The sequence below is a fragment of the Monocercomonoides exilis genome, assembly GCF_001643675.1.
Source record: "Monocercomonoides exilis strain PA203 chromosome Unknown scaffold14-1859848, whole genome shotgun sequence".
Classification (NCBI taxonomy): Eukaryota; Preaxostyla; order Oxymonadida; family Polymastigidae; genus Monocercomonoides; species Monocercomonoides exilis.
The window spans coordinates 219,809-245,535 of NW_027150559.1; the positions used below are offsets into that span (position 1 = coordinate 219,809).

Genomic DNA, 25,727 nt, shown 5'->3' on the forward strand with positions numbered 1-25,727 from the left:
TTTATCCGAGTTTGTCCCCTTTTTAAGGTAAAAATCAAAAAGTTTGAACAACATTCCTTTGTAATGAAAAGTGCACATAAAAATTTCAAGAAATTATTGGCATTAATTTTTATTTATGCATACCTGCAAATCGACCCTCGATATGTGAACGCGGAGTACACATAAGGGAACTCTATTAAAAAAGGTACCAAACGACAGTGCATCAATGACATTAGTATTAACGCATTTGAACATTTGTTGAATTATATTCGAAAATGTTCTCATGGTTAATTATTGTTAATACAGTCCACGAAACCAGTAATAAAGTGTCTAAATATTTTTGCACTTGTGTGAGAATTTATTATGGGCAGAAAAAGAAGTTATCAACTCAGTCTTAAGTTTTCAAGTTTTCGCAGAATTGACGAAGGATTGTTATATGAAGTGTTGAATACGGTTCATATTTTTATGCATTATCGAAAGAGTTCTGTCAAAATCATTTTCTCATTTTTTAATTTTTAACAAAAGAGGATGAAAAAGATGCACGCGATAAACACATTTTATCATTGAATCAGTTGATAAATAAGATTTAATTCTGTCTCTTTCTCTTCATTTTTGTGTGTTTTCTTCAAATGCCATTGAAAAAAAAAATAAAATAAAATAAAATAAAAGCGAGTGAATTGAATTGCAATATTTATCTTGCATTTTCATTCATTCATCAGAATTATTAAAAAATAAAATAAATTAAAATAAATAAATGTGCTCAAATGAAATGCAAAAGCTGTGCTGATGAATGACACGCAGGCAGCTTTTCTAGCTGCAGCTCTGACAAAGAAGAAGGCAGGAAAAGAAGCAGAGCAAGTCCTGCTTGCTTCGTGTTGCCCAGAAGCCGAAACTCAAGCCCTATCCAAAGCCACTCGGCTTATTATTTTGTTTCTCGAGTTGTCGCTGCACACCCAGCACGGCAGGCACAAAAACAGAATCAGCAAAGACGAAAAAAAAAAGGCGAAAAGAAAGATGCTTCATGGCTTGCCCTGAACAATCGTATTTTATCTTCCCAAAGAAAGTGCATGCCACAGATATGTTTGTCCAACAGCAGGAGACGCAGCTGGCCTGCAGGCGGCGGAGACAGTCCATTCACAGCGCGTCGTGCAGCGACTGCTCAAAGCAAGCAGATGGCTGGCAATCAGAAGAGGAAGGCATAGAAGCCCTGCCTGAACGCCTCGTTCGCTGTGCTTTTCGCTCACGCGATCCCAGAAGAGGGAAAAAGGCAAGGGAGTTCGCCTTTTCGCCACATGCACTCTCCAAAAGAAGATCCAGCGATGCTGCTGTTGATCTGCGAAAGTCTTTAATCCTGCGACTTCTGGCCCCTTGGGAGGCAAAGAGAGAATCTGCATGTTGGCTGTGCAATTGCCTGCTGCCGCTTTGCATCCAGCCACGACAGTCGCACAAGTCTTGGCCAGACTCACACAAGCAAGGAGACAATGTTGAAGATGAATGTGGCATCAACCGCTGAAGCGGTGCCGGAAAGTAGGAAAAGGCATCGAAAAGAGCGAGCTGCATGTGCCTGCTGGGATTATTGGTATTGCTGGTATTGCTGGCATTGCTGGTGTTGCTGGGAAGCTGAGTCTTGTGGCAGTCGAGCAGAGAGGGCAGCTGCGTGAGGCGTGAGCGCCAACGCCCATGTGCAAGGAATGGAAGCACCAAAACCTCGCTCTCCTGCATCTCTTGCAGCAGCTCCGCGTTGTGTGCCTGTTCGGCTAGTGCAGCCCTCGCAAGACGCTTGCGCTGCATCCGCTCCTGCCGCGTGCCCCGTTTGGGGATCTCTCTTTTCGTCTTTTCGTCTTTCTCTATCAAGCACCGCTTGCCGTGCACATGCGCCAGCCCATCTGCGGCAGCTGCTTCCAGAACAGAGGTGGGCATAATGCTGTCTGAGGAAGAAGGCAGCGCCGAAAAGTTGCAGGAGAGTGGCAATTTATTGTGGAGCGGAGCGCAGAGAGACGACCCAGGAGAGCGCCGAGAGCCAGAAAAGCAGCGGAAGTGGGGCAATGCGCCAGATGCAGGTGGCGAAGAGCCTTGGCTCCGAATCCCGCATCCAGCACTTTCCCAGTCAACTCTGATGTGTGTCTTGCTGCCATCTGCTTCGTCTTTTTCCTTCGCTTGACTTTCACAGATTGTATTTTCGCGTTCTGCTGTTTCTTTTCTTTTTCTTTGCTTTCTTTTAGCCTTCTCTCGCCTTCGTGCTTTTTCCTTCATTAGCCTTTCTTTTTCTTCTTCGTCATATTCTTGGTCTTCGTCTATATTGCTTCCTCCATCACTTTTCTCGCAGTGAATTCGTGTTGCAAGGTCAGCTGTCTTCCATTTCTTGTCCACTCCTTCATTTGCGTCGACCTCCTCCTCCAGCAATCTCCTGTTCAGCTTCAGATGAAGGATACGACGCTTTCCCAGATTTGACATCAGCTGATCGTCTATAGACACGGAAGACAATGAAGATGTGTCTTTCAATATGAAGGCATCAGCTTCGGATAATTCTTCTTCCAGTTCGTTGCCTTCTTCACTCTTTTTCATTGATTTCAAAGAATCAGAGTAAATAGACGAAGGATCACAGGGAAAGAAGGATGTGAAGCTGGAAGAGTGCCAAAAAGGAGTTTTTTGTGTAGCCTTTGGAAAACTCATTTGCAAATAGTTTTCAGAGTACGATGGTGTTTGAGTCCCTGAAATTTCCGCAGAATTTGAAAAAGCAGGCAAAGCGGAAGATTCTGCTATTATTGAATGATGTAGTTGTTGATAGAATGATAATAAAGATAAATATATTGAGTTATGCCCGAAACATTGCTCGGAACGAAGGCTTTGACTTGGAATTTCAGGAAGTGGACGTCGAACGTCCAATAATTGAGAAGTAGAAAAGAATGTTTGCGAAGCATTGCCATTTTGCGAAGAACATTGAAAATGCTCGAGCATATTGTCAAAGAATAAGTATCCTTGCTTTGACGGGTGTTCGTTGCAATCCTTTGCTTTTATAATCTGAAATGGGAAAGATGAGTTTGAAGCTTTTATTTGTGATTGATCAAAAGAATTCACAATAAAATTTTTGCCTCTCAAAGCGGAAGTGACTATTTTCTCCACTTGAGCAGAATTTGAAGGTACGTCGGGGAATGAAAGAAATGAAGCCATTCCTGTTATTGTTTCAAAGATGATTGTAAAAGATTGAACAAGTTCTATCTTTATTTTAGTATTAAAGTTTTGTTCATAAAACACAATTGCACCAAATAAAAAAAGAAGGGTAAATTAATGTCAACAAATCAAGGAACGATAAAATTATTCTCAATAAAAAATATACAACAAACAATAATAATGGTTAAATAATTGAATATTCATTTGTTTCCAAAAATATTTGAAAAAGTCAAAATTTCCTATAAACTTTAATAACAAAAATAATTAAATGAATAAAACTTCATAAAAAACTATATTTGAATAAAAAAACAAAAATTTCGGCCCGAGGCGGGCTCGAACCGCCGACCTTGTGGTTAACAGCCACACGCTCTGCCGACTGAGCCATCAGGCCTATATAAGAAAGGTGTTGCTGCTAAATATCTGAAAACAACTCTATTCCGAAATAAAGTTTTTGAAATTTTGAGTTGTGTTTGATGAAATTGTATTGAAATTTATCCAATGTTGACGTTCTTAATGTGCCATTCCACTTTGATACCGTTTTTTATTATGTGTGCAACATTTTGACATTCGCTACTTTTATTTATTTGTTAAAATAATGTGGATTTTAGGTATAACGTTTCTTTGAGGGTTCACGTGCGATTGGTTATTCGCATAATAAAAAGGCTTCATATTTTTGACTAAACTAAGCCTTTGTGACTTAGAATGAAATTTTGTTTCAAGTCAGTCAGTGACTTATAGATAATTGATCAAAATATTATGATCATTCCGGTACCATAACATAGAGAGAAAAAATATAAAGAAGATTTCTCTTCGCTAATACTGTGATATTAATACAAAATTGGCATTTTAACATATTCAATTTTAACTTTTTTGTCTTTTTAACTTCTTAAAACAGTTGATTTCTAGCCATTTTGGACAAACAAACAATTTGTTTTTATTTCATTGTTTTCATTTCATCCGTTTGATTTTTCATTCTGATTTTTCAAATGCTTTCTTTTTTTAAAACAAACTTCTTTGTTGTGTGACATTAGAAAAAACTGCTTATTTTGGAATACTTTTTTTATGATATTTCAGATTGTGAAAAAAATTTAACATTTCATTGCTCATATTTATTGAACAACATTCAAAATGAACAACATATGGAATAATAAAAAAGTTTATAATTTTCAAATTAAATGTTTCATCCATTTTTTCCAGAAATGCACTTTCATTAACAATTCAAAATAGCACTTCCATCTTTTTCGATGTATTCCAGCTGTCTGTTTGCAGTCTTCCATTGCTTGCTTTGGTGCTGGATGTGAGTCAGCGTAAATACTTCTTCAAAATGTACTTGAGCCAACAGGATGAACACAATGTGGCTGATTGGAAGGTGCTTTACATGTTGTTTGATTCCAGAGCGATTTGATAAGACAGCGAGTTGGCGCTGGATGAAGCGGTGAGCTAGAAATTTTCGGAGGTATCGTATGTGGAGTTGTACAGGGGAATTGAGGTTGGACTAAAGCTGAGAGTGGATGCTGTGAAATCGCAAGTTGAGAAGAAAAAAAGTGTCGGATGCAATGTTCTGGATAGTACAACTGCTAATGTGGCAATAAGGGCTGCATATGAATTGGAATTAAGTGGAAGATGCGATATGAATTGCGCTGCCACTTGAGGATAACGCGTGTGTGCAATTTTGTTTTGAGACAGATTAACAGATGAAGAGGGAGAAAAGGCCAATGCCTTGTCAAGCTTCATCAAGATCTTCTTTTCTTCTTCTTCTTCTTCATCTTTTGCTTCTCCAAATATTTTCAATCATTATCCATATTATTCTTTTTTCCTCTTCCTTTTCCTCTTCCTCTTCTTCCTCTTCCTCCTCTTCAAATTCATCATTATCAAATTCTTCTTCTTCATTAAATTCTTCCTCTTCTTCCTCTTCCTCTCTTCTCCCCCTCATTCGCAACTAACAACCTTCCGGTCTTCTTTTTACTTCAATAAATCTTTTCATTTCAAACAAAATGACATGCAAATGGAAAAAAATTTTCTTCTTCTTCTTCTTCTTCTTCTTCTTCTTCTTCTTCTTATTCTTCTTCTTCTTCTTTTCCTTCTTCTTTTTCTACTTCTTTTTCCACATTTTTCAATGAAAACAAGCCAATTTCTTTGAAACATCAGCAAATCGACAATCAAAACGGAATGAAAATCGAACTGAAGAATTATGAGCCAAAAAATGAAGAGAAAAAAATTATTTTAAAAATAAGAAGAAAAAGAAGGAAAAAATGATGAAGAAAGATAAAAAGGAGAAGAAGGAGAAGAAAGAGAAGAGATTTTTAAGAAGAAGAAAAAAAAACAAGAAGAAGAAGAAGAGGAGGAGGAGGAGGAGGAGGAGAAGGAGGAAGAGGAAGAAGAGGGAGAAGAGGAGGAGGAAGAAGAAGAAGAAGAAGAGGAGGAGAAGGAAGAAAAAGAAGAAGATGAATTAGCTTGAGCCGCATCATCCACCACCGCATTGACCATTGTTTTTTAATATTCAAACACTTTGTTGATGACTAGACTCGCTGGCTGTTTCGAAGAAGAAGGAATCTCATCATTGAATGCCGCATCACAAGGGAGAAGGGTTGGGGCGAGGAGAAAAGCTACTGAAACGTCAGAGGAGAGGGATAAGAGGAACCAGAATACGAAGCTGAGACGCGATTTCACAAAGGAATTGAAAGAGAGAGAGATGAATTTGAAGGACAAGTCTGTTGTTGCTTCGAAGAGATCGGTGCGAGTGGCTGGGAAGTTGTGGGGGAGGGGGTGATTGTTGAAAGAGGAAGAGGAAGAAGAAGAGGAGGAGAAAGAAGAAGAAGAGGAAGATGAAAGTGTCAATGCCAACAGAGGAGCATGCTTCGCAAGCAAAGGCAAATGGAGAATGCTGCTCAGTCTTAGCAATTGCTTCATTTGGTTTGGGGGTGCTCTTATCAATTGATGCTGTGAATTCATCTCAAACACGACACTCACTGGAGACACAGGATGATGCAGAACTTTCATCATATGAAAGAACAAGTGCACAAGAAGCTCAGAAAACAAGCCACACTCCATCGATGTTGAAAAGGTGAAAGAAATTTCTTCTCTTTCAGCTTCTTCCCAGAGAAGATCGAGCTGTGACTTGAACTCCACACTCAGTTCCTGTTTGTTGTATTCGATCTGCATATTCAGGGGGGACGTGCAGTTGCTTCCACACGAAATCTTCACATCCACTTTCTCAGGGACGATGTTGTTGAGCTGCTGAAGTAGAAGCATCACACTCTCTGCGCTTTCTCGGCTTGCTTCTTCTTTTGATTGCATTTTGTTGAAAGAGAAATTGTTGAGTTGCTCCAAAATGAAGAAGAAAGCAGATTTGAGCTCCTAAAGACTCGATGTGGAAGGAGGTTCGCTAAGTGGAAGGGGCTGGAGGGAAAAAAAAGGAAAAGGAGGAGGAAGAGTTGAATGAGATTAATTGTTGAGAGGGTGAAAGGAGAAGAGAAGGGAAGATGAGAAAGAAAAAAAAGGAGATTAAGAAGGAGAAGAAGGAAGAAGAGAAGAGGATTGTGAAGAAGGAGAGGGAAGGCTTTTTGGTGGATGTGAGAGGACAATTTTGAAGTTGTTATTGTTATTGTTGTTTTTGTTGTTGTTGGACATTTGAGAGGATGAAGAAGAGGAACTGTCGGATGATGAATGAGATAAAAAAGAGAATAAAGAAGAAGATGAAGAAGAGGAAGAGGAGGAGGAAGATGATGATGAATCAGTTAATGATTTCGTTTTTAATACGTTTTTGTAAGTATTATTGTTGTTGTTATTTGCATTCACAATGAAATAAACGTCACTTTCAGATCGATTGTTCCACATTTCTTCTGAACACATTTCAAACAACATTTCATTTTCTGCTTCAAATATTGTGATGTGTTGGAGACGAGGAAGAATAAATGAAGAAGAAGAAGAGGAGGAGGAGGAGGGAGATGATGATGATGAAGGAGATAGAGAAGAAGAAGATGATGCTGATGATGTTTTTGAAGCAGCAGCAGCAGAAGAAAAAGAAGATAAAGAAGAAGAAGAAGAAGAAGAAGAAACATCAGAAAAATCACCAAAAACTGAGCAGTTCTTCTTCAGAACCCAGAGGAAGCTATGCACATATGAAGAGAGATTCAAACACACGAGCTAAGATAAGCAAAGAAGAAGGCAAGTATTTTGAGAGCAAATGACTTTGCCTGCCAATAGTGAGGATGTCAAAGAGAAGGGGATATTGCGACAAGCTGCGCTTGTGTGAGAGGAAAAGAGAGGAAGCTGTTCTTTCTCTGCAGAAGGAGCGGAGGACGATGCTGATTTGGGAGGCGCAGAAGACGAGGGAGGAGAGAGCATCACTAACAGCGCTGGAGGCAGAGGTGTGGAAGGGGTGGAAGGGGTGGGAGAAAGAAGAGGGTTTCAATAGAGAAGAAGAAGAAGAAGAGGAAGAGGAAGAGGAAGAAGAAAGAGAAAAGTTATTATTATTGCTGCAACCACTCAAACACAACACGGCATAATCTCTGAGAGTTTTGTGTGATTGATCAAACATCTGCACAAAGGATGAATGAAAAACTTTTTCATCTTCTGTCTCATTTGCTACAGACAACACGAATGGCAGCAGAGCCACGTAACTTCTTTCAACTTCAGCTACATCTGCGTGTTTCTGTGTGGACAATGCTTCGATTGTCTGAAGAGAAAAAGTGAGGAAAGTGATGGAGGAATCAACAGCTTTTGCTGAATGGACGAAGGAATCAGCATCCACATTTAGTGAAGATGTGCTGCTTCATTTGCTCTTCTTTTTCTTCTTCGCATTGGAAGAAGAAGAAGAGAAAAGAGAAGGAGAAGGAGAAGGAGAAGGAGAATGAGAAGGAGAAAAAGGAGGAGGAGGAGGAGAAAAAGAGGAGGAGGAGGAGAACATGCTGCAGACAAGAAGCCAGGAAGCGGTGTTGTGGGAGGGCAGAGATACAGTGGAAGAATAACACCGAAGAGGCATTTGGCTCTGGAGTGTTTAAAAATTTTTGTTATGCATGAGATAAGGAATGGTGCAAATATAAAGAAGGCAAAAAAAGAGACTTGTGTGATAAGTTCTGCACGGTTGTCGAAGGCATCGAAGAAAAGCTGAGAAGTACGACTTTGATTACTGCATATGAAGAGGAAGGAAGGAGGTGATATGTTATGCGAACACACATATCCAGTTTCATCTTCGGAAGCTGTGCTGTGAAGTGGCAGCATCTGTCGTGATGGAGCACAGATGATTCTGTGAAGGTGAAGTCAACAACGGAGTGGGAAATTTACGCTACAAGCAGAGCAGAGAAAAAGCGGAAGCAGACAATGTGAAGAAGATTCTGACAAATTGTTCAGTGATGACATGAGTACATGCGTTCGGGAGTGTGTTTGATGGGGCACCTGATCAGGAGACGCTACTGACGGGTTTGGAGGAGGGAAGACAAACAGAAGAATGACGAGTGAAGACAGTCAGCCCATTCTTTTTGTAAGACAACAAATCGTACTTGGAAGAATTGATTGCTCAGAGATGGTGGAAAAATGCTGTGAAGATGGTGATCAATGCGTCTGCGAAACCTTGTCGGTCATTTCAGAGAGTCTGTGCATTTTCAGAGTTTATTCCGATGAGTGTTCCGAAGGCGTTGAGATTTGTAGATGAGAATAAATGTAATGATTCGTTTCTTCTAATTCCTCTTCTTCCTCTTCTTCTCTTTCCTCTTCTTCCTCTTCTTCCTCTTCTTCCTCTTCCTCCTCTTCCTCCTCTTCTTCCTCTTCTTCCTCTTCTTCCTCTTCTTCCTCTTCTTTTGCATTTTCCTCTTCAGAAATAATGATTGAAGTGGATTGTTCAACGAAGATAGTTTTATTGTCATTTCTTTTTATTGTGTTCATTTCATAATTGTTCATATGAAAGAGATAATGCATTTTTATCCCTTGTTTATTGAGATATATTTGAAGGTTTCAAAAAATGAAATGTGTCAAAAAAAACTTAGCTGAACAAAATTGCAAAAAATGAATAAAGAAAAACTATATTAAAAGCAATGCATTGAGAGTGTTGAATGAAAGAGAGTGTCTGTTATCTCCAGTGATTCTTTTCATCCTCGAGAAAATTCGTTCACAGCTTGCTTCGCTGCATGGTGATGAAACAATAGAAAAACAAATATTCGAATATATGGTGTGATCGAAACTTTTCTTAGATAAGTTAATGTAATAGATTTGAGCATTATCTTCAATAACAGAACTTGGCGATGCACTCAGCTCACTTTGGTATATCTTCATACATAATTCTTTCAGCCTATGATCTTCTTGAAATAAAACTGAATTTATTAATATTTCAAACCTTCGCTCCATCCGATTGTTCCAATCTGACGTGATACAAGAAGATATATTGATGCACATTTCGTCTTCTTTGTCAGTCGAATGTGGAGAGATGATATCAAAAACTTTGCTTGCAAAAAGCAATTCAACTTCATCCTCTTCCGATTCAATTTCAACACCTAAAGATTCATTCGTATCTGAAAATGAATCAGAGGATCTTGATGATGATGTAAAAAAAGATGATGAACAAGACGAAGATGATGGTGGAGACGAAGACGATGAAGATGATGAAGATGAAGATGGAGATCTTGTTACTGAATCAAAAATATTAGCTGTTTGAAAATCAGGATCTTTCATATCTTTTTCTGCCATTAAAATTCCAAGAGGATCTTCTTCTAAATCATCCGAATCGTTTTCATATTCCTCTTTTGTCTTTGGTTCTTCTGGCTGTGGTGCTTCACCCCTTTCGACAGTATCTGCAATTCGAAGAAGTTTGATGATTTCTGCACAGATGTTATCAAGTTTCTTTTCTTCATAAATATCATCAAAGCAATTGAGGGACTGAGACATTGTGAAAAAGCTGACCTGTTCATCTCTAACAGATGAATGAAATCTTTCCAAAGCAAGATTGAAACTATCATTTGATAAATAGAAATTATGTGTCATAGAATATGGAGAGAAAGTATTAATTGGAAAAGGAGAAGAAATATCACTAAGTTGATTTTTATCCAAACTGGAAAAAGAACAATTGGATAAATTTGATTGCAATAAAGATGAAAAAGATGAATTTGTCGAGTTAAAAAAATCTGAGTGTGATGAAATATCCCTTGGTTGTGAAAACGAGGAAGATCTAATTCGAACGAATCTATTGTCTTCATTAATTTGACCTTGTTTATCAATAGTTTTTTCCGAATTTGAATGCTCACTGATTGAATTGAGAAGATGTGCTGTTCCTCCTTTTGAATCCAACTTTTCTATCACGTGTTTTGCTTCAATAAATGAATTTGAAAATTCATTTCTAATGAACCTTTGCATTCCAACTGGTGTTAAAACGTGTGCCAGTGATATCATTTCACCTGTTTTTTCCAAATAAAAAATGGTTATGCATCAGAACAAGAATATTAGTAATTGCATTTTGCCAATTTGAAGATCTGAATCTTTGGAAGCATTTAATTCCATATAATATTCCAATTGTTTGAAGGATCATGGGGAAAATTTCACCAAGTTTTGTGTGATCGTTTTCCAAAAAAAGTTGCAGCCTATGAATAGGAAATAACAGTAATTCCATCAATAATGAATTTAACACTTTATCTGTAGAAATCAAAGAATGTTTTAAAATATCCTCGCTGTTTTTCCTTATAAATGAGCAAATTGGGTACAAACAAAGCCATCTCGTTTGAACAAATGAAGGACATTTTTGCTTTAGCAACTTCCTGATTGCCGAAGAATGGGCAAATTTTGCAAAAAATGTCAGATCAATCAATATTTGTCTAAGAAAATCAATTTTTGTGAAAGCTTTTGTAATAACTAAATTTAAAAGATGGTTGGAACAATAAATAAAAAATGGAGCAACTTTAATTTTTGATAGCAAAGATTCTTCATATTCTTCAAGTGATGTAGTGAAGTTTTCCAGAGCTTTTTTCTGAGGTTTTAAACCATCTGAACAGAAACACCTAACACTTGCATGAAATGACTCCAATTCTTTTATTATGATCCAGGCTTGTTTTCTATAATGACTAGCATTGAAACAAGGAGGATAAACTTTCCAAAAAAAAGTTGTAGTTTCTAGTGACAGAGGAGCAATTGTAACAACTGTGCATTTTTGTCCTCCAACTATTCCACCATCCATCATGACACAAATGCATTTTCCGTATAATTCTTTCGCCCTCTTTTCTTTTGCGATTTCACTTTGAGAAATAATTAAGCTGCTTAATTTTCAACTTGTTAAATATGGGAATATTTTTGTAGGATGTTTGTCTGGATTTTCTTGAGAAATTTTAATTAAGGCAGTAATGAAATTGTTAAATTCTTTCGACGATGCAGAAGCTATGGAAATATTGCAATGACTAACAATTTGCGCAAACAGAAATTCCAAATTAGTGCTTGTGTAGTTTACTGAATTGTCAAATTTTTTGGTTGGATCATCACGATTATTAATAACAGAAGAAAATTGCTTGAAACTTGTGATATTTTGTGTTAATAAAATTGAGCAATGATGATTTTTGATTCCAGCATAATTCTTCCTTCCACTGACACCGCAAACTGCATCTCCTCTTGCATTTGGACAAAGGAATTGTTTGTGATATTCCCTAACTGGCGATCCGCATTCGTTTGATGGGATGTAAGATATCCATAATTTTTCGTTAACAACTTCCAACGTGACTTTTGTTAAAAACTCTTTTGCTTTAATAGGATGTTTGTAGACTTTGAATAATTTTTATTGCGAATCAAAATAAAAGATATCCACAAGCAAACCTGCTCCTTTTTCATTTCGTTCCACCAGAGCGAGATTCAAAAAGTTGCATCCGTATTTTTTTAATTCATCGAGTTTTCTCAAATAACTCATTGCCTAATTAAAAAAAAATGTTTTTACAAAAAAATGCAAGATGAAAAACAATAAAACTATTTTCGAATCTATTAGTGCATCTTGAAACTCTTTGATTAGTGAATCTTTGTTTAAAATGATGGGCCCTGACATGACTTTTTTGACTGAGACACAAAAAGATCAACAAGTCACTGACTTGGAAATTCCCTAATTGTTGATCTGGTCATTTCCCATCATTAACAAAATATTCAAATTGATTTTTTTTTTGAAGTTATGATTTGAATATTTGAAATTCATGAAAATGATATGAGTGAATAAATTTCCTAACTGAATGAAAAATATTCCAAATTGAAAAATATTGTTTTGACTTAAAAAAATGAAAAAGTCAGTCAAAATCGTAATTTTTATCATTGAAAGTCAGTAAGTCACAAAGGCTTAGACTAAACTTTCATCATCACTCTTTAATATTGAATATAAGTTTTCATTATCAATTTGCTTTTTTTTTTTTTTTTTTTTTTTTTTTTTGGTTTTCGTTGAAAAAAAAAATATAATTATCCCTTCATGTTTATTTATCCTTTTTTAGGAAAATTATTTTTACAATTATAAAAAGATATTTTTAACATGCTTTATTGGAACGTAAGGATTATTTGAATTAATAGGGTTTATAATTGCTCCATTCAAGTATTTAAATGAAAGTTGAAAAAATAGTCCAATTATGGTTTTATTTTGAATTATGAAGTGTTCAAATTTTAATAGTTATGTCAAAAAAAATACCGGACATCGCAAAAAACACCGGACAAGATCGATATCTCAATAACAGCAAGAAGAAAAATTCTGTTAAATTTCCTCAAAATATATCTCATCAATACAAACTCACATGACATACGAGACTTTCAAAATAGCTTCATTTGTGCTCAGAAAATATTATTATAAAATTCTCGTAGAAACTCAAAATCCAATTTCTCCGAATTTTTAAAAATAATTTTTTCTGAGCACAAATATAGTTGTTTTGAAAGTACCATGTATCAATTGAGTTTGTATTGATGAGATATATTTTGAGGAAATTTAACAGAATTTTTCTTCTTGCTGTTATTGAGATATCGATCTTGTCCGGTGTTTTTTGCGATGTCCGGTATTTTTTTTGACATAACTATTAAAATTTGAACACTTCATAATTCAAAATAAAACCATAATTGGACTATTTTTTCAACTTTCATTTAAATACTTGAATGGAGCAATTATAAACCCTATTAATTCAAATAATCCTTACGTTCCAATAAAGCATGTTAAAAATATCTTTTTATAATTGTAAAAATAATTTTCCTAAAAAAGGATAAATAAACATGAAGGGATAATTATATTTTTTCAACGAAAACCATAAAAAAAAAAAAAAAAAAAAGCAAATTGATAATGAAAACTTATATTCAATATTAAAGAGTGATGATGAAAGTTTAGTCAAAAATATGAAGCCTTTTTATTATGCGAATAACCAATCGCACGTGAACCCTCAAAGAAACGTTATACCTAAAATCCACATTATTTTAACAAATAAATAAAAGTAGCGAATGTCAAAATGTTGCACACATAATAAAAAACGGTATCAAAGTGGAATGGCACATTAAGAACGTCAACATTGGATAAATTTCAATACAATTTCATCAAACACAACTCAAAATTTCAAAAACTTTATTTCGGAATAGAGTTGTTTTCAGATATTTAGCAGCAACACCTTTCTTATATAGGCCTGATGGCTCAGTCGGCAGAGCGTGTGGCTGTTAACCACAAGGTCGGCGGTTCGAGCCCGCCTCGGGCCGAAATTTTTGTTTTTTTATTCAAATATAGTTTTTTATGAAGTTTTATTCATTTAATTATTTTTGTTATTAAAGTTTATAGGAAATTTTGACTTTTTCAAATATTTTTGGAAACAAATGAATATTCAATTATTTAACCATTATTATTGTTTGTTGTATATTTTTTATTGAGAATAATTTTATCGTTCCTTGATTTGTTGACATTAATTTACCCTTCTTTTTTTATTTGGTGCAATTGTGTTTTATGAACAAAACTTTAATACTAAAATAAAGATAGAACTTGTTCAATCTTTTACAATCATCTTTGAAACAATAACAGGAATGGCTTCATTTCTTTCATTCCCCGACGTACCTTCAAATTCTGCTCAAGTGGAGAAAATAGTCACTTCCGCTTTGAGAGGCAAAAATTTTATTGTGAATTCTTTTGATCAATCACAAATAAAAGCTTCAAACTCATCTTTCCCATTTCAGATTATAAAAGCAAAGGATTGCAACGAACACCCGTCAAAGCAAGGATACTTATTCTTTGACAATATGCTCGAGCATTTTCAATGTTCTTCGCAAAATGGCAATGCTTCGCAAACATTCTTTTCTACTTCTCAATTATTGGACGTTCGACGTCCACTTCCTGAAATTCCAAGTCAAAGCCTTCGTTCCGAGCAATGTTTCGGGCATAACTCAATATATTTATCTTTATTATCATTCTATCAACAACTACATCATTCAATAATAGCAGAATCTTCCGCTTTGCCTGCTTTTTCAAATTCTGCGGAAATTTCAGGGACTCAAACACCATCGTACTCTGAAAACTATTTGCAAATGAGTTTTCCAAAGGCTACACAAAAAACTCCTTTTTGGCACTCTTCCAGCTTCACATCCTTCTTTCCCTGTGATCCTTCGTCTATTTACTCTGATTCTTTGAAATCAATGAAAAAGAGTGAAGAAGGCAACGAACTGGAAGAAGAATTATCCGAAGCTGATGCCTTCATATTGAAAGACACATCTTCATTGTCTTCCGTGTCTATAGACGATCAGCTGATGTCAAATCTGGGAAAGCGTCGTATCCTTCATCTGAAGCTGAACAGGAGATTGCTGGAGGAGGAGGTCGACGCAAATGAAGGAGTGGACAAGAAATGGAAGACAGCTGACCTTGCAACACGAATTCACTGCGAGAAAAGTGATGGAGGAAGCAATATAGACGAAGACCAAGAATATGACGAAGAAGAAAAAGAAAAGGCTAATGAAGGAAAAAGCACGAAGGCGAGAGAAGGCTAAAAGAAAGCAAAGAAAAAGAAAAGAAACAGCAGAACGCGAAAATACAATCTGTGAAAGTCAAGCGAAGGAAAAAGACGAAGCAGATGGCAGCAAGACACACATCAGAGTTGACTGGGAAAGTGCTGGATGCGGGATTCGGAGCCAAGGCTCTTCGCCACCTGCATCTGGCGCATTGCCCCACTTCCGCTGCTTTTCTGGCTCTCGGCGCTCTCCTGGGTCGTCTCTCTGCGCTCCGCTCCACAATAAATTGCCACTCTCCTGCAACTTTTCGGCGCTGCCTTCTTCCTCAGACAGCATTATGCCCACCTCTGTTCTGGAAGCAGCTGCCGCAGATGGGCTGGCGCATGTGCACGGCAAGCGGTGCTTGATAGAGAAAGACGAAAAGACGAAAAGAGAGATCCCCAAACGGGGCACGCGGCAGGAGCGGATGCAGCGCAAGCGTCTTGCGAGGGCTGCACTAGCCGAACAGGCACACAACGCGGAGCTGCTGCAAGAGATGCAGGAGAGCGAGGTTTTGGTGCTTCCATTCCTTGCACATGGGCGTTGGCGCTCACGCCTCACGCAGCTGCCCTCTCTGCTCGACTGCCACAAGACTCAGCTTCCCAGCAACACCAGCAATGCCAGCAATACCAGCAATACCAATAATCCCAGCAGGCACATGCAGCTCGCTCTTTTCGATGCCTTTTCCTACTTTCCGGCACCGCTTCAGCGGTTGATGCCACATTCATCTTCAACATTGTCTCCTTGCTTGTGTGAGTCTGGCCAAGACTTGTGCGACTGTCGTGGCTGGATGCAAAGCGGCAGCAGGCAATTGCACAGCCAACATGCAGATTCTCTCTTTGCCTCCCAAGGGGCCAGAAGTCGCAGGATTAAAGACTTTCGCAGATCAACAGCAGCATCGCTGGATCTTCTTTTGGAGAGTGCATGTGGCGAAAAGGCGAACTCCCTTGCCTTTTTCCCTCTTCTGGGATCGCGTGAGCGAAAAAGCACAGCGAACGAGGCGTTCAGGCAGGGCTTCTATGCCTTCCTCTTCTGATTGCCAGCCATCTGCTTGCTTTGAGCAGTCGCTGCACGACGCGCTGTGAATGGACTGTCTCCGCCGCCTGCAGGCCAGCTGCGTCTCCTGCTGTTGGACAAACATATCTGTGGCATGCACTTTCTTTGGGAAGATAAAATACGATTGTTCAGGGCAAGCCATGAAGCATCTTTCTTTTCGCCTTTTTTTTTTCGTCTTTGCTGATTCTGTTTTTGTGCCTGCCGTGCTGGGTGTGCAGCGACAACTCGAGAAACAAAATAATAAGCCGAGTGGCTTTGGATAGGGCTTGAGTTTCGGCTTCTGGGCAACACGAAGCAAGCAGGACTTGCTCTGCTTCTTTTCCTGCCTTCTTCTTTGTCAGAGCTGCAGCTAGAAAAGCTGCCTGCGTGTCATTCATCAGCACAGCTTTTGCATTTCATTTGAGCACATTTATTTATTTTAATTTATTTTATTTTTTAATAATTCTGATGAATGAATGAAAATGCAAGATAAATATTGCAATTCAATTCACTCGCTTTTATTTTATTTTATTTTATTTTTTTTTTCAATGGCATTTGAAGAAAACACACAAAACCACTTTGCACATGCGTGTACGTGCGTGCTTTGCAAAAAACAGAAAAATGATCGAACAGAGGAGTAATAAAAAACTTCAGGCAACTTCAATTGGCTTTGAATTCCTTTGTGCCTCTGCCTCCACACATCTAACTCTGCACCTCGCTGCTTCACGCATAGAATTTTTTGTTCTGCATTCTGGTTAGGCGCAAAAGAAAGAAAGAAAGAAAGAAAAAGTGTTTTATTCCTCGAGAACTGGCTGTTTCAATCAAAATCTGTTTTTGTGCAAATAGCACAATTGTCTGTCAGATTATTTGCAATCCACGACAATGGGTATGAATTTGTGTTTTGGGTATTTTATTATTTGCGATTGGATTATCTCGGATTTCCTTTTTCTTTCTTTTTTTCCTTCATTTTTCCCTCTCCATCATTCAGAATCTTTTCGATTTACGCCTTCGACTCATTTTATCTGCGAATTCAAGCAGGCACCAGATTTGCAGAAAAACGTGAGAGATGAAAGAGAAGTGTTTGTGCTTTTTTTCTATTTTTTGTCTGGTGCGCGAAGGATGAAATTCTGCTTCTTTTCCTTTTGCTATTTTTTTGTGTGTTTGTTTGTTTGCTATTCAATTCACAGAGGCTTGCATCCCGAGCAGAGAGGGGAAGAGGAGCAGGACGATGTGCATCCGCCAATGCTCCCATTTGCAGCACGCGGCTGTGGGCAAAAGGCGGCTGTAGCAGAGCCACAAGTGGAGCAGTGCTCCGAAGAATCAGCTTCGAATCTGGTTAGTGCATCACCAACTGCAAAGCCGTCACTTTCCTATTTTCTGCCATCGTCTTCATTGCCATCCTCCGATTCGCTCCAGTCATCCTTGCCGTTCGACCAGCCCTCTTCTCAACTCTCGTTGCCTTCAGCCAAGTTTTCGGTCTCGAGGCTTGGTAGCTGCACCGATGGAGGATTTTCATCCAATTTCGGTTCTTCTCATAAATTTCGATATTCTACTTCTGTGACATCGTCATCATCATCATCTTCTTCTTCTTCATCTTCTTGCGTTTCAGCACAAAAAAGCAATCAGATATCTTTTCAGAGTAACAGTTACACCTTTGACCTCGAAAGGCATCAGCAACCGTCTGCAATCAGTCGTCTTCCATCTACCGATACAAAAGCAGGAGAGTTTGAAGCACAGCATTCTGTTCAGTACGGGACGATACACGAGCTGGGGAGACAGTTGGCTGCAACAAAATTGCATAGACAACTTAACGAGAAGGATCAGCATGAAACGTACAAAAACGAGAAGATGCACAATAAAATGAAGAGTAAGGTAAAATGCAACAGTTTATTTAATGACTATGAAGAGAGAGATCCAACAACATTAAAAGCTTCTGAGATTAACACGATCGGGAAAAGGATGATTTGTACATCTGATTTTGATGAGCATTCTGATCTTGATCATTCCAGAAATGCTTCTTCCTGTTTGTTGCAATCGTCTTCACATCTTTCTTCTATTTCTCTTTCGATGAGGAAAAGTTCTCAGGCAAGAAAAGAAAGCTTCTTACCTAATTTTTCGAATTCACCACAATTATCCCCTCCTTCTCCTCCCTCGTCAACACCGCCATCATCTCCGTCATCCAACTCTGTGTACTTCTGCTCGGACTGTGCTTCGGAATGCTCGCTGGATTCGCTCCTGTTTGAAAACATCACACGATGGAAGCCGTCGAAGCGGGAGACAAGCAACATGGATGCAACGGTTGTTGTGGTGGAAGGAGCTGAAGGGGAGGCAGGGTCGACGATGCAGGAAAGAGAGAGGAAGAAAATGGAGGAGCAGTGGAGGAAGGAAGACGAGAAGTGGATTGCGCGGAGGATGTACGGAAGAGAATGTGAAGATTTTGGGAAGCAAAGGATCGAGAAGATAACTGGCATGAAGGAAATTAGAGAAAAGAAGAAAGAAGAAAGTTTTGGTGAAAAGAGAATTGAGCAAATGACAGGAAAAGAAAAAGAGAGGGAAGCAAGAGCCAAACAGAAGGAAAGAGAGAAGATTGTAAAGAAGCAGATTGGAGATGCTAAGAGGCTGAAGCGTGTTTTGGGGGTGTGGGTGAGGAAAGGATGGGTTCTGGACGAGTGGGAAGGAGAGATGTGGGACGAGGCCGAGAGGAAGATGGCTGAGAAACAGGTGATGAAGATGGTGGGAAGGATAGGAGAGGACGGAGAAAGCAGAGGAGAACAAGAATGTGGAATGAAAGAGAGGAAGAGGAAAGGGAATGAGGAAGGGGATGCGAATTATGATAGAGTCATTGCAAATTGTGAAAAGGCGAACGAAGATTTGCGAAATAACGAATACCGTGGGATGACAATTGAAGAACTAAAGCGTATATTTGAGGAGAAGGGAGCGGAAATGGAAGAAGAGAAAAGAGAGGAGTTGAAGAGGATAATACGACAAAAAGAAGCAAAAGAGGCAGAGAAGATTGAAAAGCGAATGTTGAGCGATGCCGAGCGGTTGCTTGCAGAGAAAGAGAAGAAAGCAAAGAAAAGACAAAAGAAGGAACAAAAATTCAGGGAAAAAGAAAGAAGCGAAGGAACTGCTAGAAAAGAGGGAAACAGAACAAATGGATTTTATAAAAGCGATGCAGATGGAAGCGAAGAAGAAATTAGAGAAGAAAGGATCAGAGAACACAATTTTCAGGGCAGAGACAAACAGAGAGACAGCAATTCGCCTTTATCTTTCTCTTCTTCAGCGAAAAAAGGAGCTGAACAATCACCAACGTTATTTCAGCCATTATCTTCCTGCTTTCCCTCGACTTTGGACAATGCTTTCCAGCAGATACAGTTTGATTGCTCAGCAGCAAATGATGTTATTCAATTGCAGCCGCAATCAGAGTTTCCATTGTCATTTCCATTGCCTTCTTTCCCGCTTGATTATGCGGAAAATGACGAACTTGGCAGTTTTCCTTATTCTTATTCGGAGCTCCCACCTTATCCTCTCCTTCAAACAAACATTCTGCCTTCCTCTTTCTTACCAATTTATCCAGTTTTTTATCCACCGCCTCCATCTTTGGAGCCATTGCCATTTCCGTCTGAAGAATCATTCCAGAATGTGAAAGCACATGCACCTTTGTCATCTGAATGGGAAGGACTTCCAACACAGCAAAAAACAAACAACAGCAGAGATGGTTCGCATCAAGTGCAGCATTTGGGGCACTTGGAGAAGAAGGAGAAGAAGGAGAAGGAAAAGGAAAAGATGGAGCAGAAAGTTCCGAAAGGGAAGCCCAGAAACCCGTTTGCATCTCCAGTTGAGCTCCAGCAGCAAGCAAGCACTGTTTATGTGCAGCCAAAAGCGCTGCCACCGCTGCTGGCTCTGCCAAATGCAGGAAAAGCTGCTGAATCAATTGGCGGAAGTGGGATGATGATGATGAATAATCCGAGTGCGAAGTTTGGAGTGGGGCAGTTTATGGACGGTTGGGGCGGATGAGTTTCTGTTTGGCGTTCTTGCAAAGGAATATGAGAAAAATAATTGATGCTTCAATGTTTCTGATCAGAAGCAGATGATTCGCGTTTGAGTCAATTGGAAATCAGCTGAGCTTCTGCTGGATACATTTCAATATGAGACAAAATTTCAATTCTTCAAACCTTGCAACATTTGTTCAAGTTAACATGTGTATGACTCGAAAAATGTGCATAATGTTGTATGAACTGATCAAAATTTGATAAATAAACAAAAAGCGATGAAGGCTAATTTGGCGATGAACAAAAAATGTTGGTTAACTGCTCAATGTTCCTTCGTCATGATTTTATTTACTATTTCATCTCTCTTTCTCAGACTCGAAATTGTTTATTTACTAGTTTGAATTTATCAGGAATACACCAGCAATTAGTTTAAATGCTAATATTTGGATTCAATCGTTTATATTTTGAGCTCAAAATCGTTAAATTGCAATCAGTGCAATTTCTATTATATTCAAATTCATTTTTTTGCTAAAAAGACAAAATAATTATTCAATTAAAAACACAAAATAGGAAAAAATTTTTTTCTTAAGGTATGTTTAAATATTACTATTTTTTTGAAAAATTTTAGGAAAAAATATTTCGATTTTCTTATCAGGATTCTGTATTATTTTAAAAAATCTCTTGTTTGATTGAAACGAAATATTCTGTGTGAATATAGGTTTCTTTTGCTAATAACTGCATAAATCCTAAGGGTTTTTTAATAATTGATAGATTTCTGAAAAAATGAAGTAGTTATGCATTGGATCAAAATGATTTTGCTGTTTTTAATTTTGTTTTGCATTGAATTTGCTAGTTGTCTAACTAAGAGGCAAATCGTAAAATCAATAACAACATTCCCACCTTATGGTTCCCAAATAAATCCTAGATATTCCCCTTTTTTTCAATGTTTTGTAAATGAAGGCGTTCCATGCTTGTTCGTTTATGGCGGAACAACATATAATAATCGCATAACATCCGACGGATATTTAGTAAAAACAGATAATATTCAAATATCACCAGTGCAAATACCGCTGGAAAGCAAAAAACCATTAGTAAGATTTTGCGCTCAGTTCAGAGTTGGTGAAACATTTTATATTTGGGGTGGATGGCAAGACACAGGAATTTCAAATACCTTGTGGTCATTTGACTTTTCAACTTGCATTTGGAAGGAAGTGGATCAAGGAGATTCAATTCCTGAAGCAAGACATTCAATGGCATATGCATCAAACGGGGACAAGTTGTATATTTTTGGAGGAATAAGTGCTTCTGGGCTTATGAAAGATCTATGGGAGTTTGATTCCCAAGCGAAACAGTGGAGAGAATTGAAGATTAATTCTGGAGAGAATGATCCTGAACCATGCAGCGGAGCGGGAATGTTAGTTTCAAATGGATATGCTGTTGTGTATGGCGGAGATAATGGTGGTGACGTCGTTCCAAAGCTCAAATTGTTTAGGGTGAAGATCGATACCGCTTCTTCTCAATCTTGGGAAAAAATGAAAATAACAGATATAAATGGGAATGAGAGCAATGTTCCAGATTCTCGAGCCAATTTTGGACACGCCACATTCATCAGCTCAAGCAAAGCACATTCATACATTTTTGGTGGTTGGCAAGCAAATAACCTATTTACTGAATTAAATTCGTTACTTATTCTTGATTGCAGTCAAGTTGTAAGCAGTGGAAGCGGTGAAAAAACAGCTAGATTCAAAGAGCTGGTATTTGACCACCCTCCAAATGAATATTATGCACTACAACGAGGAGATTGTGGATGTGCAACAGATGAAGAAGGAAACCTTTTCATTTTCGGAGGAAGAATGAGCACTAGAATAAATTCTGACATTTTAGCTGTAATGAAAGAGGATTTATCATTTGATCAAACGGACACAGGAACTTATTCGCAAGAAGCAAACGAGCGAAGAAGAGAATTTAGAAGGAAATCTTGTAATCATAATGGCTTGGAAACACTTTTTGGTGAGAATAAAAATGTGAATTCCGATGAAGCATCCGCCTCTAATTCTTCCTCTTCAAAGAAGAAAGTTTGGATGGGCATTGAATTGAATAATACAAACTCTGCACCAATATTCGACCCCATTTCATCTCCAAGAAATGCAAACTCTCCCTTCCAGCTTTTAATTTTTGTTAATGACTTTGCGCCTTCTCCTCGTGTTAATCCAATTATTGGTACGATCAATGGATCGCTTTATGTGTATGGAGGCCGTGATCCTATTACTGGAGATATTTTTAGTGACATTCACATTCTAATGCCTCTTTACAGTTTATGGTTGAAAATTAATGTTGGGGCATTATCAGAAAATCCTCCAGCGAGAGAATTGGCCTCATGCGTTGCAGACAATGGGCGCTTGCTGATGTTTGGAGGTTTGGGTCCAAATTCCCAAACAGGGAAAATCGAACCATCAAATGAGTTGTGGGAGTTCACTTTTGAAACAATGGGATGGAAGCAGTTGGGAAAAAATTCATTAATCAAGCCATTTCCTGTGTCTGGAGCAGCAATAGCGATTTATATGGATTACCTTATTGCATTGGGCGGACAATTGATAGATGGAACTCTGTGTGATGTGGGATTTATGTTTAATTTTGCGATTGACACGTGGGAATTTAGGTTACGCTCTGTTCAACTATTGAAGCCTTCGATTCTTGTGATGGACATGACTGTGGATAGTTTTGATCCAAATTATTATTTAGAACAAAGATATGAGATGAATGAACAATATTTAGCAAGCACATTTAATTCAACGAAACGCAACGAAGACGAAAGAAAATACAAGAAAAGAATTTCGATTTCAAATAATAACAAGCACAATAAAACAGCTGGACAAACAATTGACAACAACACAGCTATGCATCCCATACTAATTTTATTTGGCGGAACGAGGGGCACTCTACCATTTCGTGGTCTAGGGGTAAGTGACTTGGTTGACGAATTTATTAAAGCTAGAAAACAGAACAAAGATAGCACACAGCTGAATATGAACAATGCTTTGAAGTTTCCATCTTCAACCAGAAATGCAAATTTTGATGAAGATGAAACATATCAGATTTATCACTATCTCGATGGTGTATCCTTACCGCTTGATGATAAAGCGTTAATGTTTGGAGGAAGAAAGAGAGATCGAGCGATGGATACTTTTAAAGTTGTCAAATTCAATCAAAATGGAGGTTTTGATATTAAAGAAGATGATGGTTCAAGTTTTACAAATGGTTTACATCTTGATGTTGTAGAAGCCGGATGCACAGTTTATCATCGAAGTGTTATCTGCTTTGGTGGAAGACAAATTAGCAAAGGAAGGACTGTTACACCCGCTGCACTTGATACTTTTCGAATCATCAACCTTCACGAAGATTTGTTTTCTTGCACCCCTGGCTCTTATGAGGGCAAGAACGGAGAATGTGCTGATTGCCCAATGGGTTCATTCTCGAATGATTACGGAAGCAAGGAATGCAAAAAATGTCGAGCAGGAACTGTCGGATATTTGTACGGTGCTCAAGAGTTCGGATGCCTTGCTGTTCCAGAAGGCTATTATTCAGATACTGCTGGCTCAATTTCAACAAAAAATTGCTCTCATGAACAGTATTGCCCAATCGGCTCAGCAGCATTAAATAATAAGATACCAACAGCAGATCAGTCAAAAACGACACAGCCTTCGCCATATCTTTCACCCGTTCAGACAGAAAATTTTTTGATGGTAGGACTTTACATAGGATTCACCATTATTGGTGTTGTAGTTGCTTTGCTTCTTCTTTGCTTGCCAACAAGATCGTTTGTGTATAAGCTGGACAACTTTTCGAACAAGTATGTAGACACGCTTGATCCAGATACACATACCACAGTGAAACACATCAAAAAAACGACATTCGGAGGCTTTATTTCAATTGTTGCCATATTTTTTGTTTGTGGAGCAGCACTTTTGGTAATCTTGACATTTGCATTTCTGAACACAATTGAAACAAGAACAACAGTTGATGTTTCAATGGAAAAGGAGGCAGACTTGGTTACTTTCAAAAACAATAAGGTGCTCGCTGAAATAACTTTAATGGATTATACTGGAACATGCATTGGCCCCCCAGAGGATACTGCAAGCGAGTTATCTGGTAAATGCTCAGATAAATTGGGATTCGGGAAAACAACTTATGATCCATTTAGTATGCATCATTTTTTCCCCATTATCATTAACTTTTGATTGCTTTTTTTTTGAAATTAATTACTAAGATTGGTATAATAAAAAAGATTACTCCATGACTCCGAAGTGCACACAAATCCCTTCCACAAATCAGTTTCATTCTCCAACACATCACTGCAAGATAACACTTGAAGCAAAAAATGTGAAACTTCCAATTCAAAATTCCCTTGTGAACTTCTTTTCGATGCATTCATCTGAAAGAGAGGCATCATGCAGAGCAATAAAGGTGTTTGCATCCACAGATTCGGCGGTGCCTGTACAACATGACCTGAAATTTGGACCAGACACTGCATTATCTTCAACAGAGTCAATTTTTGTGAGCGACACAGCTCACATCCTGCGCGGCTCGAACCCCACAAATGTCACAGTTGAATTAATCCCTTCTGTCTATCGGAACGAAAAGAGCTCTAAGCCATCTGTAGGGAAGGGCCATCTTGTCAACTACATTTCATTTGACATTGGCTCCTATGCGGACTACATTCATCTCTCCAGCAGCATGGGATTTGGTATCAACATTCAATTGAAGTTGGACAAAACAGTCGCACTCACTCGCCACTCAATGAAAGTCACTTGGTCAATGCTTCTCACCTCACTCGGAGGGACGTTTGTGTATTTGGGATATTTTGGCAATATTTTACCAATATTCGAGACACTTTTGAATATCAACTGGCCCTGCGGGAGAAAAGTTCAGAAGAAAATTACCACAGTTTTTCATGACTCGTCAAAAAAAGGGCGCCAAACAAAAGTAAATCGTGAGTACGCGGAAGAGATGAAAAATATGATGGAAGAGCATCTTACATCAAACATTGCATGAGTTGTAATGTTTTTATAAGTTTTGAGAATTATCTTTTTATTTTTAAAACATCCACAGAGAATGTTGAAGAGCGAATGATTTGAAATAATTTAATTTTTGCAAATTTGTTTTTCACAACAGTTTTTTAAGAGGGATCTTTTATTAATGGTTCATGCATCTCGATAAAATTATACATTTTTAATTTTTGTCTTTTAGTTTTGTAAAGTTCCTTTTTTTCCTATTCATTTATTTTTGAATTTTTTGATTGAATTTCTAATGGAAAAAAGAAATTTTGTTGATTTTCTTCTGTGTTTTTGCATCTGTTCATGTTGTTGAAATTTTATTTCAAGATTTTTGTTTTCATTTTCATATCATTCGAAAGATAGGTTTAAAACAAACATTTGTAATAATCATTATTTTTTAAAATATTTCTTGGAAACTTTGTGTTAAATAAAAACATGACCAATCCAGAATCAATCATTATTTCATTCTGTCAACTTTTTCAAGATTTCATCGATGGATTAATGCATTTAAATACTTCAAAAAGAAAAAACAAGTGTTCTTCTCTTTTCCATTTTC

At 37.9% G+C, this 25,727-nt stretch overlaps 7 protein-coding genes across 7 annotated transcripts; 4 read left to right on the forward strand and 3 right to left on the reverse strand.

The window, feature by feature from the left end:
• Nucleotides 1-572: 572 nt before the first annotated feature.
• On the reverse strand, nucleotides 573-3,326 carry MONOS_15902 (uncharacterized protein). Its single transcript, XM_067868806.1, has one exon. It carries the CDS (start codon nucleotides 3,148-3,150, stop codon nucleotides 1,114-1,116), a length of 2,037 nt encoding a protein of 678 aa, XP_067730234.1. The 5' UTR covers nucleotides 3,151-3,326; the 3' UTR covers nucleotides 573-1,113.
• Nucleotides 3,327-5,643: 2,317 nt separating this feature from the next.
• MONOS_15903 (uncharacterized protein) lies at nucleotides 5,644-6,447 on the reverse strand (the record flags this gene model as incomplete). The annotated part of the gene is made up of 1 exon (XM_067868807.1): nucleotides 5,644-6,447. One exon carries the CDS (start codon nucleotides 6,445-6,447, stop codon nucleotides 5,644-5,646), a length of 804 nt encoding a protein of 267 aa, XP_067730235.1.
• Nucleotides 6,448-7,361: 914 nt separating this feature from the next.
• Nucleotides 7,362-7,658, forward strand: MONOS_15904 (uncharacterized protein; the record flags this gene model as incomplete). The annotated part of the gene is made up of 1 exon (XM_067868808.1): nucleotides 7,362-7,658. The coding sequence occupies one exon, from the start codon at nucleotides 7,362-7,364 to the stop codon at nucleotides 7,656-7,658; it is 297 nt and encodes a 98-aa protein (XP_067730236.1).
• Nucleotides 7,659-8,760: 1,102 nt separating this feature from the next.
• MONOS_15905 (uncharacterized protein) lies at nucleotides 8,761-10,029 on the reverse strand (the record flags this gene model as incomplete). The annotated part of the gene is made up of 2 exons (XM_067868809.1): nucleotides 8,761-9,016; nucleotides 9,482-10,029. 2 exons carry the CDS (start codon nucleotides 10,027-10,029, stop codon nucleotides 8,761-8,763), a joined length of 804 nt encoding a protein of 267 aa, XP_067730237.1.
• Nucleotides 10,030-14,960: 4,931 nt separating this feature from the next.
• On the forward strand, nucleotides 14,961-16,400 carry MONOS_17366 (uncharacterized protein). The gene has a single exon (XM_067870279.1). The coding sequence runs from the start codon at nucleotides 15,029-15,031 to the stop codon at nucleotides 16,124-16,126; it is 1,098 nt and encodes a 365-aa protein (XP_067730238.1). The 5' UTR covers nucleotides 14,961-15,028; the 3' UTR covers nucleotides 16,127-16,400.
• A 364-nt stretch (nucleotides 16,401-16,764) lies between these two features.
• MONOS_9392 (uncharacterized protein) lies at nucleotides 16,765-20,657 on the forward strand. Its single transcript, XM_067879890.1, has 3 exons — nucleotides 16,765-17,011; nucleotides 17,114-17,204; nucleotides 17,313-20,657. The coding sequence occupies exons 1-3, from the start codon at nucleotides 17,008-17,010 to the stop codon at nucleotides 20,140-20,142; spliced, it is 2,925 nt and encodes a 974-aa protein (XP_067730239.1). The 5' UTR covers nucleotides 16,765-17,007; the 3' UTR covers nucleotides 20,143-20,657.
• Nucleotides 20,658-20,926: 269 nt separating this feature from the next.
• Nucleotides 20,927-25,560, forward strand: MONOS_9391 (uncharacterized protein; the record flags this gene model as incomplete). Its single annotated transcript, XM_067879889.1, has 2 exons — nucleotides 20,927-24,317; nucleotides 24,385-25,560. 2 exons carry the CDS (start codon nucleotides 20,927-20,929, stop codon nucleotides 25,167-25,169), a joined length of 4,176 nt encoding a protein of 1,391 aa, XP_067730240.1. The 3' UTR covers nucleotides 25,170-25,560.
• Between the last annotated feature and the right edge of the window lie 167 nt (nucleotides 25,561-25,727).

Excerpts from the sequence above, each read along its gene's own strand:
- MONOS_15902 (XM_067868806.1), bottom strand. The coding sequence starts at position 3,150 with ATGGCTTCATTTCTTTCATTCCCCGACGTACCTTCAAATTCTGCTCAA.
- MONOS_17366 (XM_067870279.1), top strand. The coding sequence starts at position 15,029 with ATGACGAAGAAGAAAAAGAAAAGGCTAATGAAGGAAAAAGCACGAAGG.
- MONOS_9392 (XM_067879890.1), top strand. Across the intron at positions 17,205-17,312 it reads GTGAGAGATGAAAGAGAAGT|AGGCTTGCATCCCGAGCAGA; the intron begins GTTTGTGCTTTT and ends TTCAATTCACAG.